Source organism: Tursiops truncatus, chromosome 3 (genome assembly GCF_011762595.2).
Source record: "Tursiops truncatus isolate mTurTru1 chromosome 3, mTurTru1.mat.Y, whole genome shotgun sequence".
Taxonomy (NCBI): domain Eukaryota; kingdom Metazoa; phylum Chordata; class Mammalia; order Artiodactyla; family Delphinidae; genus Tursiops; species Tursiops truncatus.
This window is the reverse complement of record NC_047036.1, coordinates 124,968,101-124,984,989: the sequence shown is the minus strand read 5'-3', so window position 1 is coordinate 124,984,989 and position 16,889 is coordinate 124,968,101. Positions and strand designations below refer to the sequence as shown.

The 16,889-nt window shown below is 43.8% G+C and overlaps 1 protein-coding gene across 6 annotated transcripts in view; it reads right to left on the bottom strand.

Annotated features, from left to right (window-relative positions):
• ABLIM3 (actin binding LIM protein family member 3) overlaps window positions 1-16,889 on the bottom strand; it is a 178,959-nt gene that overhangs the window by 64,341 nt on the left and 97,729 nt on the right. For all 6 annotated transcript variants that reach the window (XM_073801864.1, XM_033853388.2, XM_073801865.1 and 3 more), the window contains 2 exons: window positions 7,959-8,142; window positions 5,992-6,104 (listed from right to left, as the gene is read on the bottom strand). In XM_073801864.1, coding sequence (XP_073657965.1) covers window positions 5,992-6,104; window positions 7,959-8,142 — 297 coding nt within the window. The remainder of the gene's footprint in view (window positions 1-5,991; window positions 6,105-7,958; window positions 8,143-16,889) is intronic.

Here is a 16,889-nt window from a genome sequence, read left to right as displayed (position 1 = left end):
CAGTATCAGTGTCACCTGGGAGCTCAGAAATGTGCAGCAATGTGGGCCCCACCCAGATCGACTGAATTTTTAATTATTTTATTTTATTTTTATTGAAACATGCTTGATTTACAATGTTGTGTTAGTTTCAGGTGTACAGCAAAGTGATTCAGTTACATATATATGTATATATATGTATCTTTTTCAGGTTCTTCTCCATTATAGGTTGTTACAAGATACTAAATATAGTTCCCTGTGCTATACAGTAGGTCCTTGTTGCTTATCTATTTTATGTATAGTAGTGTGTGCCTGTTAATCCCAAACTCCTAATTTATCCCCCTCTTTCCCCTTTGTTAACCATAAGTTTTTCTATGTCTGTGAGTCTGTTTCTGTTTTGTAAATAAGTTCATTTGTATCATTTTTCTAGGTTCCACATGTAAGTGATATCATATGATATTTTTCTTTCTCTGCCTGATTTACTTCACTTACTATGATAATCTCCATGTCCATCCATGTTGCTGCAAATAGCATTATTTCATTCTTTTTTATGGCTGAGTAATATTCCATTGTGTGTGTGTGTGTGTGTGTGTGTGTGTATATATAAAAAACACATCTTTATCCATTCATCTACTGATGGACATTTAGGTTGCTTCCATATCTTGGCTATTGTTAATACTGCTGCAATGAGCATTGGGGTGCATGTATCTTTTTGAATTAGAGTTTTCTCCAGATATATGCCAAGGACTGGGATTGCTGGATCATATGATAGCTCTATTTTTAGTTTTTTGAGGAACCTCCATACTGTTTTCCATAGTGGCTGCACCAATATACATTCCCACCAACAGTGCAAGAGGTTCCCTTCTCTCCACACCCTCTCCAGCATTTATTGTTTGTGGACTTTTTGATGATGGCCATTCTGACGGGTGTGAGGTCACACCTCATTTTTTTGCAGTTTTGATTTGCATTTCTCTAATAATTAGCGATTTTAAGCATCTTTTCATGTGCCTGTTGTCCCTCTGTATGTGTTCTTTGGAGAAACATCTATTTAGGTCTTCTGACCATTTTTCAATTGGATTGTTTTTTTGATGTTGAGCTGTATGAGCTGTTTATATATTTTGGAAATTAAGCCCTTGTCGCTTACCTACTGAATTTTATCAAGATCTCCAAGCACAGTAGAGTTTTGCTCAATGGCAAGGGCCCTGTTTGTGATTTGTGTGTTTTGTGGTTAAATCTATTTTCTTGCCTAGCACCGTGCTCAGCACATAGTTAAGAACTCAAAGCAGATTTGCTGAATGAGTGTGAATGAGCAGGCCTCATAGCACTCAGGCAAAGGACAGAACTTACCACACACACCTCCTCCCCAACATGATTATATACCAAACATTTGCCTCCCCAAGCAGCAAGGATTAAAGAGTCTGATGAGATCGTTCCAGAGCAGAAAGGTGCCCTTGCTCTCCGTTCCCCTCACCCTGGACTGTGCACTGGGGCCAATATTGAATGTAGGGGGCCCCAGAGTCTGCCTGTTGCTCAATCAGTGTCTGCGGAGGGGCAGGAAATAGAGGCCGTGTCCAAGATACTTGGGAGAAGCGGGAAATTCAGGCCTAGCCGACCGGATGTCCCACTCTGGAGGAGGAAAGGGTCATGGTGCAAAGTTTACTAGAGGACAAGCCTGCCTCCTGGCACCAAAGCAAGTGCATACTTGGGAGCAGTGGTGAGAAAAGAGACGGCTATCAAGTTGGGAGAGGCTGGCTGAAGCTCTCACATCCAGCTGGGAGCCTGTCCTGGGACAGGAGATGAGGTGTCCATGTGTCTAAGAAGCGGTGTGCCCAGCAGGCTGTGGGGAGGGTCTGGGCCCTGATGAAGTCTGTGTATGAAGCAGCTCCCACAGTCCGCGCCTCTTGGCCACACAACACCTTTCTAACATCTCTTAGTGCAAGCTGCGGGCAGGAAGGTCTCCCATTGCAAAATGCTTCAAGTCCCAGGCCTTCAAATGGGGGCTGGGAGAATAGTTTTAGGATTTCTTTTCTCCTGGGATAAGTCTACCCCCACTCCATCCTGATCATCACAGTCTTCAGAATGTCATAGTTTAGAGAGGTCAGGTACCCCCTCCTCTTTTATAGACAGATGGCCTCTGAAGTGACTTGCCCATGCTCCGAACAGTAAAACCCAAGGGCTCAGGCATCTGGTCCAGCTTTCTAGGCCACAAATGCTGACCGTGTGTCTCTGTGGGCCTCGTTGATAGGGTTAAATGATTCCACTGGGGCTCAGAGTTCACAGAGCATTTGGCCAAAGTCCCACCCAATGCAGGAATCTACAGCATTCTCAACAGGGGTGGGCACCTTCCTCTGTGTCATCGCTTCCAGGGGTAAGCAGCTCACCCTCCCTTTTTTTTTTTTTTTTGCAGTACGCAGGCCTCTCACTGTTGTGGCCTCTCCCGTTGCGGAGCACAGGCTCTGGATGCGCAGGCTCAGCGGCCATGGCTCACGGGCCCAGCCGCTCCGCGGCATGTGGGATCTTCCCGGACCGGGGCACGAACCCATGTCCCCTGCATCGGCAGGCGGACTCTCAACCACTGCGCCACCAGGGAAGCCCTATTCTCATGTTTTTAACTCATACTCTGTGCATTATCCAATCTCTGATATGAGGTCAGAAGCAATATTCCTGAGGTAGGAAGGCCTGCTGATTCCTCCTGAGAATTCTGGCTTACCTGCTCCACATGCTTTTTCCTTTCATGTTATGCTGCTCACCCTCCACTCTACAGCTTCATATTTATCAGGACCTTTTCCTCCCTCTTCTCTCAACTTTCACTCTTGGCCACGCAGCAGAGCCTCAAACACCCCATCCGGGAGCCTGGGTCTGGTGTAATAAGCAGGGTCAGGAAAACCACACCCTGTCCCAAGTTGGATTCTGCAGACCCAGCTGTCCACTCCATTCCTCCTACGTTCCTCTTTATTCCAAAATTACAACCTTCAGCTGGCAGAAAGTGTGATGCCACCACTTGTTCCTCCTAAATCCCTCAGTTTACTGGAGACTCTAAAGACCCCAGACAACTATTTTTAGTTTTTTTGACTGTGTCATTCATTCCACTTAGATCAGCAAAAATAAGTGGGTTTGTGAGTCATAGCAAGCTCCCCACCTCGTTTTAGGCAACTAATCCAGGGAGACAGGACCCTTCCTATTAGCAAGTCATGTCTCTGGTATAGGGTGTTAAGGAAATAGGCTCCAAAGCCAGACTGCCTGGGCTCACATTCCAGTTACATTATCATTATCTGAGTGACTTTGGGCAAGTCATTTATGCTGTCTGAGTCTTCGTTTTCTCATCTAAAAACCACTACTCTTATCTCCCTCGTAGAGTTATTATAATGATTAAATGAGATGCTATATATAGAAAACTTAGTGCAGTGCCTGACAACAGTAATGGCCAATCAATGTTAGCAATAGTGATGGTGGTGGTTTTGGTGGTGATGGTGGTGGTGCTACTGCTGCTGATTCTTCTCAGTGAGGTCTGTGCAGTGCCTGGCAATTGTCACCGTCAATCAATGTTAGCAGTGGTGATGGTAGTGTTGGTGACAGTGGTGCTTGTAATGATGGTGGGGGTGATTGTGAAGATGGTGGTGGTGGTGGTGGTACTTATGGTGCCGATGCTACTTCTGCTCCTGATTCTTCATGGTGAGATCCGTGAGGAAACATTTCTTCCGCCTGTGATAAGTAATACAATTCTTTTCTCTTGACAGTTCCTAAGTATTCTTCTTGATCTCTTTTGAGTAGATACTGCTCCCGCTTTTCCAGAATGTCTGTACATTCCAGGGATGAAACTTCACAGTCCTGTAGCTCAAGAACACAGCAAGTTTTCCTGCTTTCATTTTCCTTCTCCATGATATGTTCTTCCCCTTAGCACTCTCTTGAATCTTGTTTTAGTTCCCTCCATCCTTGGGGAACTAAGCAGACCTTCCAACTTCCCCTCAAGTCAGGAGGCTGCCTTGCGTTTACAGCATGGATAATGACCACCTTTGGGGAGAAAACATTTCTATGAAACGTATGCCCTGTAGCTCCACACATGGATGTCTAGACTTCATGAGTAACAAGATGAGCCATGATCCTAGGCATCCCCCCAGAGACGGCCCACGCGCTCACTTGCTCTTCTGCACTCACTCTTCCTCACCTTCTTCACCTCCTGATCTGCAGAATTATGGTGGACACAGCCTCTTCTTGTGGACATGCTCCCATGCAGGGCTCCCGCACTTAGCCGAGGAAATCTCCCACCTGTCTGAGATTCCCCAAGGCACGCAGTACACGCAACACTGAGTGAAGTAATAGTGAAGTAATAGCAGATTCAGGAATCTTATTCTCCGTTCTCCTTTGGGATGTTTCCTAGACTAAACCTCCAAGCCAACAAAATCCCTCACTTTATATTTAGAGAGCATTTTACACACTATGACGTATGTTGGTTTGATTCCCGAATACTGATACACTTGCTTTCCACAAAGTTGGGTAAACTGAGCCACAGGGAGGCTACATGATGGCTGTGCATTCACACACAAGGATGGCAGCCTCCTGACTCCAGCCGGCTTCCCTCTGTGAACTCACACGTGGTCCCACTGGTGTCTGGGCACCTTGGCAGCATCAGCCATGGTGCCGTGGTCCTGCACCCCAGCCTTGCTGTCATTCTGGATGACGCTTTCAAGGAGTTATGAAGGATAACAGTGTGTGCACTCAGCCACCTCAAGATGGAAACCTGATCAGAGCGGCCAATTTTTCTTGAGCCCCACCGAAGACACGGACGGAAAGTCTGGGAGCAGATCTGATTCAACTGAAAAGAAAGGAAGGGCAAGTGGGGGAGCCTCCCCACTGGCTCCCATGCTAATGGAGCCCCCGGGAGCTCAGCCCTGCTGACTTGGGGTATTCTGTGCTCGCCCTCCTGAGCCGGACACAGCCTCAGCATGCTGACTCTGCTGGTGCCGTGGCCAACAGCCCCCATACCACACAGTGATGCCGCACAAGATGCTAATGGGCTTTCATTGATTCTGACGACAAGGCCAGTGAGAGTGTCACGTAACATGAAAGAATGCCGGAGCTTAGCTTGGCTTACCGAGACCCAGGGGGCTGTGTCCGTGTGTGTGTGAGCACATGCAGTCAGTGGCCTGACAAGGGCATCTTGGAACAGTGATTTGGATATCTTACGGCTAGACACGTTTGAATGGAATGGACATTCCACAAATCAGAATGACTGTTCCGAGGCACTATTGATCCTCAGTTCCCCCCAACTCCCAATCTATGTTTTGGTGATAGAACGTGACCTTTACGATGGCCTGCCAAGTGTCCCCCTCATCCCTAGACAGTAGTTCTCAGTCTTAGGAGCAGCGAATGAATCACCCAAGAAGCTTATTAAGATTGTAGATTTCTAGGTCCCATTCCTAGAAGTCCAGAGTGGGCCCAGAAATCTATTTTTATCAGTCCTGCAGTGAAGCTGATATCATGGTCCACGGAACACACCCTAAGGGGCACTAGCACAGCCCTTGTGGCCTTCTCTCATATTCCCTTTTTTTTTTTTTTAACATCTTTATTGGGGTATAATTGCTTTACAATGGTGTGTTCATATTCCCTCTTTTGTTAAGATATGTCTGCATATTCTTCTTTAGTGGAGTTTGTAAAACTTGACAGCCCCTGGTGGAAAACACTTGATCAGCTCTGTTGCGATGCCCTTGGGAGTGTGGACCAGAGGGGAGATAAGGAGCCCTGTTCATCCCAGGAGAACCACCCAAGTGGCCAACACATGGCACAGGCCATCCCTGTTCACAGTCGGGCAGCCTGTTTTCCCTGCGTTTGTGCTTTGGGAAGTTTGTGAGTCTGGGCTGTGTGCCAACTGGGTCATGCTTCAGGAGTCCTCCAGGGTGGGAACCTCCCCCACTTCCCTCCAGGCTGTGGAAACGTTAGCGAAGCTGGGACAGGAGAGCGCTGGGAGATGGCACTCGTGGACGGCGACGGGCGACGTGCCCCGTGGGGAGGACTCACGGCTTGGTCCACGGATCTTGATGGGCTTACTGCTCGTCATGGACTGGGAGCATGTCTGACACAAACATTCCTTCCCGCTGAAGGTCACCTTGTCTCCAATGGGGAAAGGCTTCCTGCAAGAGGGATGAAGGAGAAATTCAACACCACCTCTCCAGAGGGTTGTGTCTATAAGTGACTTGACAACACATGTGCCTGAAGACCTTTGGTAGCACACATAGAGCACCAGGTACATTCAAGTGCTGTTCACGGGGCCAGGCTAAACCACTCAGTTAGGGCCAGGACCGGAACTGGAGACCCAGTTGGGCCATTTACATGATTTTTGAACACTGGGCAAATCATGACACTTATTTGGGCTTACATTTCTCTTCTATAATGAAGAGGCTAAAAATGTCTCAGAGGTACTTCCTCTTCCTGGAAGGACTTCTTCCATCCCAACTTGACCTATCCCCTGTATGTCAGGAAGAACTCATTCAACTCCCCAACTTGCCAAAATTTCCTTCTTTCACTCCACAGGAAGTTTAGACATCCTCAAAGAACCTCTTCCTCTGCTCGCCTGCATTTGCACAGTTTGAGTTTCACAGCTCAGGGGCTCAAGCTCATCATGTCCTGCCTCCCTAACTAAATATAAAGCGCATAGAACCCTCAGCACAGCTGATCCCATCACACAGCAGCTCTCGCTCATGCGGTCTGGGATGACTGTTAATGTGGACTCTGAGTTTATGCCCCCGTAAGCCTGCAGTGGCTCCACTGCCCTTACATTAGCAACATGAACAATGGAGGGAGTGCCAGGCAGGGAGGGGAGCCATGTTCTCATCACAGCCCAGGCACTGACTCATGGTAAAAGGACCCGGCATGACCTTGGGAAGGCACCTATTCTCCATGGGGCTTCACAAAACCTCCACTTTAGACCATACGAACCCTACTGTGCAAACTTCCAATGGTTCTGGGATTCCAGGTCTTAAGGGTTGGATGAATGAATGAATTCCACTGGGTGATAATATTTTCTTCTGCACTGTGTCGTTAGTCTCAATCAGAAACTCTAATTGGTTAGTTACTCTAACTGGTAACAAAGAGGTGGTTATTTTACAAGGAGAATACTTAATCTATAAATGACTTTCCCAATTAAAAAATGCATACATATACTCCAATCGTGCTTTACTTATGACTTAATCAGAGCAGTCCATTAAATGTTAACATATCTGTGGGCAGGGTTGAGGTTTTCTTTATTTTTTTCATCTCCTTAATATGGTGCTTAGCATACACTGGGCCCTTAATGTACATTTGATAAGTTAACAAGTGACAGGGACGCTGAGGGTGGGGAGGAGGGAAGGGGTGAGCTTTCCATCACCTATCAGAGGTCTTGAGAGGCTAGATAATGATCATATGATAATGAAGAGAATAAAAGTGGACACAATTTGGTACCAGTCATTGAGATAAGGTCTCTCTGCATGTACCATCTCATTTATCTTCATGGAAACCCAATGAAGTTGGACTGGCTTTGATGTCGACTCACCAATGAAGCGGAGGCTTACAGAGGTGGGGTCACCTGCCAGGGTCGTGGAGGAAGGCTATAAACAGATATTCCAGTACCGCATGTGGCTGAGGGTGTGAAAGCCTGAGCCAGATTCATGGATTCCAAACTGAGTTTTGAGAGGCCAGGGCCCTCAGTGGTTCCTTCAGGGCCTTTTGATGGGAAGTGGGAGGCTGAGTGTTGGGGCTCAGATCCTTACGCTGCCTTCATCTCGGACAAACTAGTGTTTTATACTAGATCACGTTTGACAAACAGGATTCAGCCGCTAAATGTTTGAAAACCACTAGCCTGTCAGGTCCTTCCACCCCTGAGATTAGAGGATGCACGTGTCCAGCAAAAAGCCGAGTAAGCCCCGGATCTGCCTGGGAAAGGCCATTTCTTCCCTTCCGCAGGATCCCAGGCAGAGGGTCCCCGCCCCCGCTGGCCTGCTGCTCACCTGCACAAGCTGCACACGAAGCACTTGGGGTGGTAGGTGCGGCCCAGCGCAGAGATGACCTCGCCCGTGATGAAGTCCCGGCAGCTGTCACAGCGGGTGCCGTAGAGTTGCTGGTAGTCCTGGGTGCAGATGTACTCCTGGTTCTTGAAGAAGAAGCCTGACTGAGCCAGGCCACAGCCACACACTTGGGGAAACAAGGCGGGAAACAAAGGCAAGTGAGTTCGGGGGGGTCTGCAAGCATGAGGTTCTCGCTGGGGACAAGGCTGCTGTCTGACTCAGTCGTAAGTGGCCAGAGAATGGTGATGCATGGGACGTCAGGGGCCTTTAGGGCCAGTGCTCCTTAAAGGATGGCCCGAAGACCACTTGCCTCAGAATCACCTGGCGGGCTTCTTGAGATGCAGCTGCCTGGACCTAAATCAGACTCCCTCGGGTTGGAGCCCAGGCATCTGCATTTTAGCACACTCCCCAGCTGATCCTGATGCATGCTGAGGCCACCCATGTTATACAATCCTCTCAAAACATGGAGGAAAAGTTTAAAGCCATGTAGCTCACGCAACGCGACGCAGCTGGTGGTATCATGAGTTTGATGAAAGAATCATTCAGTTAAAAATGCCCTGGGCATTTCCTACGTGCATGAGTCTGTCTTAGGTGAAGACGAGTTATGATGGCAATGGGATGTATGATTTGAAGATTATAATCCAGCTTCACCATAGCCATAAAAGGTAGATCTGTTCCCAGGCAGGAATGATAAAACACAATCCTTGAAATCCAAAGAGCTAACAATGGATGCAGAGGGAAGGCCACATAGAACATACATCAGTGGGGACAGGCTGTGGGCTGGTGTAGGTAGCAAGTGCTGTGAGTGGGAGGAATCAATGAAGGCTTTCTGGAGGAGGTAGCGTCTAAGTTGAAGGGAAGGAATGGAATGAGCTAAAGCACAAAGGCAGGAAACTACAGGCGATATTTGTGTGGAGATGGGGCTAGGGTAAGGGTGGTGTTTTTAGAGAGTGGAAGGCAATATTACAGGAAAATATTGCCAGGCCAGTTGGAGGAAGAGGGGCCAAGTCCAGTTTAAAACGTTTAGGTTTTGTGGGAAACTAGGAAGCCACGGATGGTTTCTCCCCTAGTTTTTAAAATCTTAAATTATTTTGAAAAATCTCGGACATATACAACAGTAGAGAGAAGATTATAATGATTCCCCATTACCCAGCTGCAGAAATGATCAATTGCACTGATGACTTCTAACAGAGAGGCAACATGATTTCATAAGGTACTTTATAAAGTCTTTTGGGATATCCTTGTGGACAATATGAAGTAATATAGGGCAGATAATAGAAAAGCAGGTGGATATAATTATAGGTGTCTGAACAACTGAATCATGTGGGACTCCCCTCCCCCAAAAGGCTTAGAAACATGGGAAATGAGATTTCCCTCTGAGAGTTAAGTTATGAAACGAACACATAATGGGAAGAGCAGGAAAAGGCTAAGTTTCTTCCAAGAGATTGAATGACTCTCAGGGCCACCAGAACGGCTGAGTTTATCGATCCAGCTAAAGCAAGGATGGGTCAGCCAGGAAGGGGCTGGTCAGCAATCAAAGGAAGGCCACTTGAGAGCTCATTCAAATCCCGAGACCAAAAAAAAAAAAAAAAAATCCCGAGACCAGCTCCCCTTGTTCTGAGTCTGACAGTTTGACTTTCTACATAGGTTGCCTTTGTGAGACAACCAGCTGATCAGGGCAACATGAACTAGTACAACGGAGAGTTACAGCTCTTGTTTATGTTAATAAACAGGCACTCGGGTTTTATACGTCGGTTTCCCAAAAGATGTGGTTAGCATGACTCAGCTTTACCAGGTGTGATCCACGGTGGGGAAACCAACAAGATGTTTTCCAAGCCTGTAAGTGCGAGGACCTGGCCTGAACTGGGTGACATCACCCCAGTAAATACTCTCTTATCTTTAATAGGGAAAGTTGTTTTGCAAAAGCAGCCAGGTTAAAAGTAGGAGGGACTTCTAGGTGAATGTCAGAAGTATTTTGCAAGTGTTTGTTCACTCTGCAGGCCAGAGGTAGGCTCCAAGGGCCAAGGTGAGGGAGGAGGGCGGCTCCAAATGTCACAGCACCAGGGGAAACGGTCTAGGACCATGAGAGACTCTGCTCTGGGAGTCCTGGGCACCTGGGCTATCTAACTGGGCCCAGTTAGATAGCTGGGCTATCTAACTCTCTGGGTGACCTGGGATATCTAACTGGGCTATCTAACTCTCTGGGTGACACTGAACTTGGTCCTCTGTTGTCTGGGGCCTCTGTTCACTTCTGTGTAAAGAGCAGAAACTGGACAAGAAATGACCTGAGATTTTCTTCTGACACTGACATCCTGTGAGTCTAGGAGAAGGTAGGGCTGACTATAAGCCTAAACATTTTAAATTCCACGTGAGGTAGAGCTGGCAGCCGCTGGGGACCACCCCTGCAGAGAGGCAGGGCTTATGAGTAGAAGTGGTGCTGGTGGTGGTGGTAGGTGGGGAAGGGTCCAACTTTCATCAGGCTTCATGAAATCTCATCACAGCAAACAATGCCTGGTCTGGAAGGCAGGCGAGGCCAGAGAACAGGCTGTGCTGGGGTGTGCAGGTGGCAGATCAATTGACTTCATGGCTGTGGAATTAGTCAGGCATGGCCTACAACCTCATTGGAAACAGCTCCTGTTTTTTCCCTTCTTTTCTCTCCTTTGTGTCCCCTGCCAACTCCACTTCCAGAGCTACCTCTCCCAGTGGAGAAAACCAGGAGGCCATACGAAAACTTGGAACAATCAGTTCCTTCATTTCCCCCAAGGAGCTGAAGGAGGAAGGTAGAAAGGATGTAAAGGTTGATAAGAATCCCAGGGGTTCCTGGAAATACAGTGGGGAACACGGGGTGGAAGGAAAGCTGGACCAGCACGACAGATATATTTGAGGCTCAGCAGAGCTCTGCATTCAAATAACAGGAAAGGCCATGGAGAGGGTCTGTAGTATGGAAGTGATGTGGAATTAATACATCCAGGGCAGTCATTATTCTGTGAATCAGAAAAATATAGTCTATTAATTAAAAGAAAGATTATATAGCCTGACAATGGGACAGAATATGGGAACTCAGAACTGCTTTCAGAAAACACAGAATGCTCACTGTAAACACAAGGCCTAGAACAGGACGTGCACACAGCCCTACTGTGTTTCAGTGGAAAATGTACTGTTTTGAGGGTCACTGGACCTTCCTCCATATTCCCATTCTAGCACTCAGGTGCTGTGTGACTTTGAAAAAGTGACCTCACCCCTCTGGAGCTCAGTTACCTCATTTGTAAAATGAGGGGGCTATGTGGTAACTGAGGACACATCCAGATCTGAGAGTCTAGGATTCTGTCATATAATTCTGTTGATTTTCAACTTTTCAAATGAGACAGTTTTATGGAATTTCAAAATCAAAGTGTTGGAAGGGCCCCCGAGGGTGATCTCATTATTTTAAACATTTAAATTGTGAAATATATTATACATACAGAAGATGTAGTAAATATATATGTACAGTGTAAAGAAGAATAAAACATGCTCCCAGCTACTCACTACCGAGTTTATGAAACAGAACATCACCAGCAGCTCGGAAGCCTGTTCCCATCTACCTAAGAGCGCCCTGCTTCCCACACCATGCCCCAAATTGTGTTTATCATTCTCTTGCTTTTCTTTACAGTTTTACTACCTTTGAGGTATCTACAAACAATATATTGTTTAGTTTTGCCTGCTTTTGAACTTTATATGGATGGAATCATACTGCATCTACTCTTCTGTGTAATTTACTGCTTCATTCTCTCAGTATTATGTTTTTGAGATTCATCCATGTTGATGCATGTAGTTGTGGGTCACTCATTTTCACTGCTGTGCTGTATTTCGTTGTCTGACTATATCACAATTGATCTATTCCACTGCTGAAGGACATCCAAGCTGCTTGTGGTTTTTTTTTTTTCCTTTATGGAAATGCTGCCTTGAACATTCTTGTATTTGTGAGGTGATGTCTCACTGTTTTCCAGTAAGTTTTTCCCATTTACATTCCCACCAGCAGTTCTCACTGAGCTATATTATCACAGATACCAGGTAACACCTAACTTCTTATATTTAGTTAACATGGTACAGGTGAAAGGATGTTCTATTGTGATTTTTTTTTTTTAAGTTGTTTTTTTTTTTTTTTTTAACATCTTTATTGGAGTATAATTGCTTTACAATGGTATGTTAGTTTCAGCTTCACAACAAAATGAATCAGTTATATATATACATATATTCCCATATCTCTTCCCGCTTGCGTCTCCCTCCCTCCCACCCTCCCTATCCCACCCCTCCAGGCGGTCACAAAGCACCGAGCTGATCTCCCTGTGCTATGCGGCTGCTTCCCACTAGCTATCTACCTTACGTTTGGTAGTGTATATATGTCCATGCCTCTTTATCGCTTTGTCACCGTTTACACTTCCCCCTCCCCATAGCCTCAAGTCCATTCTCTAGTAAGTCTGTGTCTTTATTCCTGTTTCACCCCTAGGTTTTTCATGACATTTTTTTTTTAAAATTCCATATATATGTGTTAGCATACGGTATTTGTCTCTCTCTTTCTGACTTACTTCACTCTGTATGACAGACTCTAGGTCTATCCACCTCATTACAAATAGCTCAATTTCGTCTCTTTTTATGGCTGAGTAATATTCCATTGTATATATGTGCCACATCTTCTTTATCCATTCATCCGATGATGGACACTTAGGTTGTTTCCATCTCTGGGCTATTGTAAATAGAGCTGCAATGAACATTTTGGTACATGACTCTTTTTGAATTATGGTTTTCTCAGGGTATATGCCCAGTAGTGGGATTGCTGGGTCATATGGTAGTTCTATTTGTAGCTTTTTAAGGAACCTCCATACTGTTCTCCACAGTGGCTGTATCAATTTACATTCCCACCAACAGTGTAAGAGGGTTCCCTTTTCTCCACACCCTCTCCAGCATTTATTGTTTCTAGATTTTTTGATGATAGCCATTCTGACTGGTGTGAGATGATATCTCACTGTAGTTTTGATTTGCATTTCTCTCATGATTAGTGATGTTGAGCATTCTTTCATGTGTTTGTTGGCACTCTGTATATCTTCTTTGGAGAAATGTCTATTTAGGTCTTCTGCCCATTTTTGGATTGGGTTGTTTGTTTTTTTGTTATTAAGCTGCATGAGCTGCTTATAAATTTTGGAGATCAATCCTTTGTCAGTTGCTTCATTTGCAAATATTTTCTCCCATTCTGAGGGTTGTCTTTTGGTCTTCTTTATGGTTTCCTTTGCTGCGCAAAAGCTTTTAAGTTTCATTAGGTCCCATTTGTTTACTCTTGTTTTTATTTCCATTACTCTAGGAGGTGGGTCAGAAAGAATCTTGCTGTGATTTATGTCATAGAGTGTTCTGCCTATGTTTTCCTCTAAGACTATTGTGATTTTAAATTTAATTTCCCTGATTATTAATGAAATTGAGAATGTTATTACCTGCTTATGGACCATTTGTGTTTTCAAGGTTTATCCACATGGAGCATGTATCAGTATCCCTTTTCTACCGCTGAATAATATTCCACTGTATGGATATACCACACTGTACTTATCCATTCACTGGCTGATGGATATTTGAATTGTTTCAAACTTTTGACTTTATGAATAATATTGCTATGAACATTTGTGTACAAGTCTTTGTGTGAACATACGTTACTTGAGTGTAAGTCTAGCAGTGGAATTTGGAATTGTTGGGGTTATATGGTAACTCTACGTTTACCCCTAGAGGAACTGCAAGATTGTTTTCCAAAGCACCTACACATTTTACATTCCCACCAGCATGGTATGAGGGTTCCAATTCTTCCACATTCTTGCCAACACTTGTATTATCTGTCTTTTTTGATTATAGCCAACTGAGTGGGTGTGAAGTTTATCTCATTGTGGTTTTATTTGCATTTCATTGATGGCTAATGATGTTGAGCATTTCTTCATGTGCTTATTGGACATTTATATAACTTCTTCATAGAAATGTCTATTCATATCCTTTGCCCATTTTGAAATTGGGTTATTTGTCTTTTTTATTATTAAGTTGTAAGTATTCTTTATATAGTCTAGATACAAGCCCTTTACCAGATATAGGATTTACAAATTTTATCTCCCATTCTGTGTGTTGCCTTTCACATTCTTCATGGTATGTTTTGAAGCAAAGAAGTTTTTAATTTTGATGATGTTCAATTTATCTATTTTTCCTTAGTTGTTTGTGCTTTGGGTGTCATGTCCAAGAAGGCTTTGCCTAACTTAAGGTCACAAAGATTTACCCCTATATTTTCTCTTAAAAATTTTAGTTTTAGCTCTTATGTTTAGGTTTTTGACTTATTTTGAGTTAATTTTTTTGTATGATGTGAAGAAGAATGCAAATTTTTTTTCGCATATATATGTTCAGTTTTCCCAGCATCATTTGTTGAAGACTGTTCTTTCCCTATTGAATTATTTTGGCTGCCTCAGTGACATTCAACTGACCGTAAATATAAGGGTTTATTTTTGCACTCTCATTTTGACTCTATTGATCTATATGTCTATCCTTGTACCACATTGTTTTGTTTATTGTAGCTTTGTCAATCCCAATCGCTGAATTCATCTCACCCCCACCCCCACCCTCCTGCCGCTTTCCCCCCTTGGTGTCCATACATTTCTTCTCTACATCTGTGTCTCAAATTCTGCCCTGCAAACCAGTTCATCTGTACCATTTTTCTAGGTTCCATATATATGCATTAATATACGATATTTTTCTCTTTCTGACTTACTTCACTCTGTATGACAGTCTCTAGATTCATCCATGTCTCAACAAATGACCCAATTTCGTTCCTTTTTGTGGCTGAGTAATATTCCATTGTACATATGTACCACATCTTCTTTATCCATTTGTCTGTCGATGGGCGTTTAGGTTGCTTCCATGACCTGGCTATTGTAAATAGTGCTGCAATGAACATTGTGGTGCATGTGTCTTTTGAATTATGGTTTTCTCTGGGTATATGCCCAGTAGTGGGATTGCTGGATCATATGGTAATTTTTAGTTTTTTAAGGAACCTCCATACTGTTCTCCATAGTGGCTGTATCAATTTATATTCTAACCAACAGGGCAAGAGGGTTCCCTTTTCTCCACACCCTCTCCAGCATTTGTTGTTTGTAGATTTTCTGATGACGCCCATTCTAACTGGTGTGAGGTGGTACCTCATTGTAGTTTTGATTTGCATTTCTCTAATAATCTGTGATGTTGAGCAGCTTTTCACGTGCTTCTTGGCCATCTGTATGTCTTCTTTGGAGAAATGTCTATTTAGGTCTTCTGCCCATTTTTTGATTGGGCTGTTTGTTTTTTTAATATTGAGCTGCATGAGGTGTTTATATATTTTGGAGATTAATCCTTTGTCCGTTGATTCATTTGCAAAATATTTTCTCCCATTCTGAGGGTTGTCTTTTTGTCTTGTTTATGGTTTCCTTTCCTTTGTTTATGGTTTGTCCTTATGTCTTGTTTATGGTTTCCTTTCCAATAAATACTTTTGCTGTGCATAAGCTTTTAAGTTTCATTAGGTCCAATTTGTTTATTTCTGTTTTTATTTCCATTACTCTAGGAGGTGGATCAAAAATGATCTTGCTGTGATTTATGTCAAAGAGTGCTCTTCCTATGTTTTCCTCTAAGAGTTTTATAGTATCCATTCTTAAATTTAGGTCTCTAATCCATTTTGAGTTTATTTCTGTGTATGGTGTTAGGGAGTGTTCTAATTTTATTCTTTTACATGTAGCTGTCCAGTTTTCCCAGCACCACTTAATGAACAGACTGTCTTTTCTCCATTATATATCCTTGCCTCCTTTGTCATAGATTAGTTGACCATAGGTGCGTGGGTTTATCTCTGGGCTTTCTATCTTGTTCCATGGATCTATGTTTCTGTTTTTGTGCCAGTACCATATTGTCTTGATTACTGTAGCTTGACAGTATACTCTGAAGTCAGGGAGTCTGATTCCTCCAGCTCCATTTTTTTCCCTCAAGACTGCTTTGGCTATTTGGGATCTTTTGTGTCTCCATACAAATTTAAAGATTTTGTGTTCTAGTTCCTTAAGAAACGCCGTTGGTAATTTCATAGGGATTGCATTGAATCTGTAGGTTGCTTTGGGTAGTACAGTCATTTTCACAATATTGGTTCTTCCAATCCAAGAACATGGTATATCTCTCCATCTGTTGGTACCATCCTTAATTTCTTTCATCAGTGTCTTATAGTTTTCTGCATACAGGTCTTTTGTCTCCCTCGGTAGCTTTATTCCTAGGTATTTTATTCTTTTTGTTGCAATGGTAAATGGGAGTGTTTCCTTAATTTCTCTTTCAGATTTTTCATCATTAGTGTATAGGAATGCAAGAGATTTCTGTGCATTAATTTTGTATCCTGCAACTTTACCAAATTCATTGATTAGCTCTAGTAGTTTTCTGGTGGCAGTTTTAGGATTCTCTATGTATAGTATCACATCCTCTGCAAACAGTGACAGCTTTACTTCTTCTTTTCCAATTTGTTTTCCTTTTATTTCTTTTTCTTCTCTGGTTGCTATGGCTAGGGCTTCCAAAACGATGTTGAATAATAGAGGTGAGAGTGGACATCCTTGTCTTGTTCCTGATCTTAGAGGAAATGCTTTCAGTTTTTCACCATTGAGAATGACGTTTACTGTGGGTCTGTCGTATATTGCCTTTATTATATTGAGGTAGGTTTCCTCTATGCCCACTTTTTTTTATCATGAATGGGTGTTGAATTTTGTCGAAAGCTTTTTCTGCATCTATTGAGATGATCATATGGTTTTTATTCTTCAGTTTGTTAATATGGTGTATCACATTGATTTGCGTATACTGAAGAATCCTTGCATCCTTGGG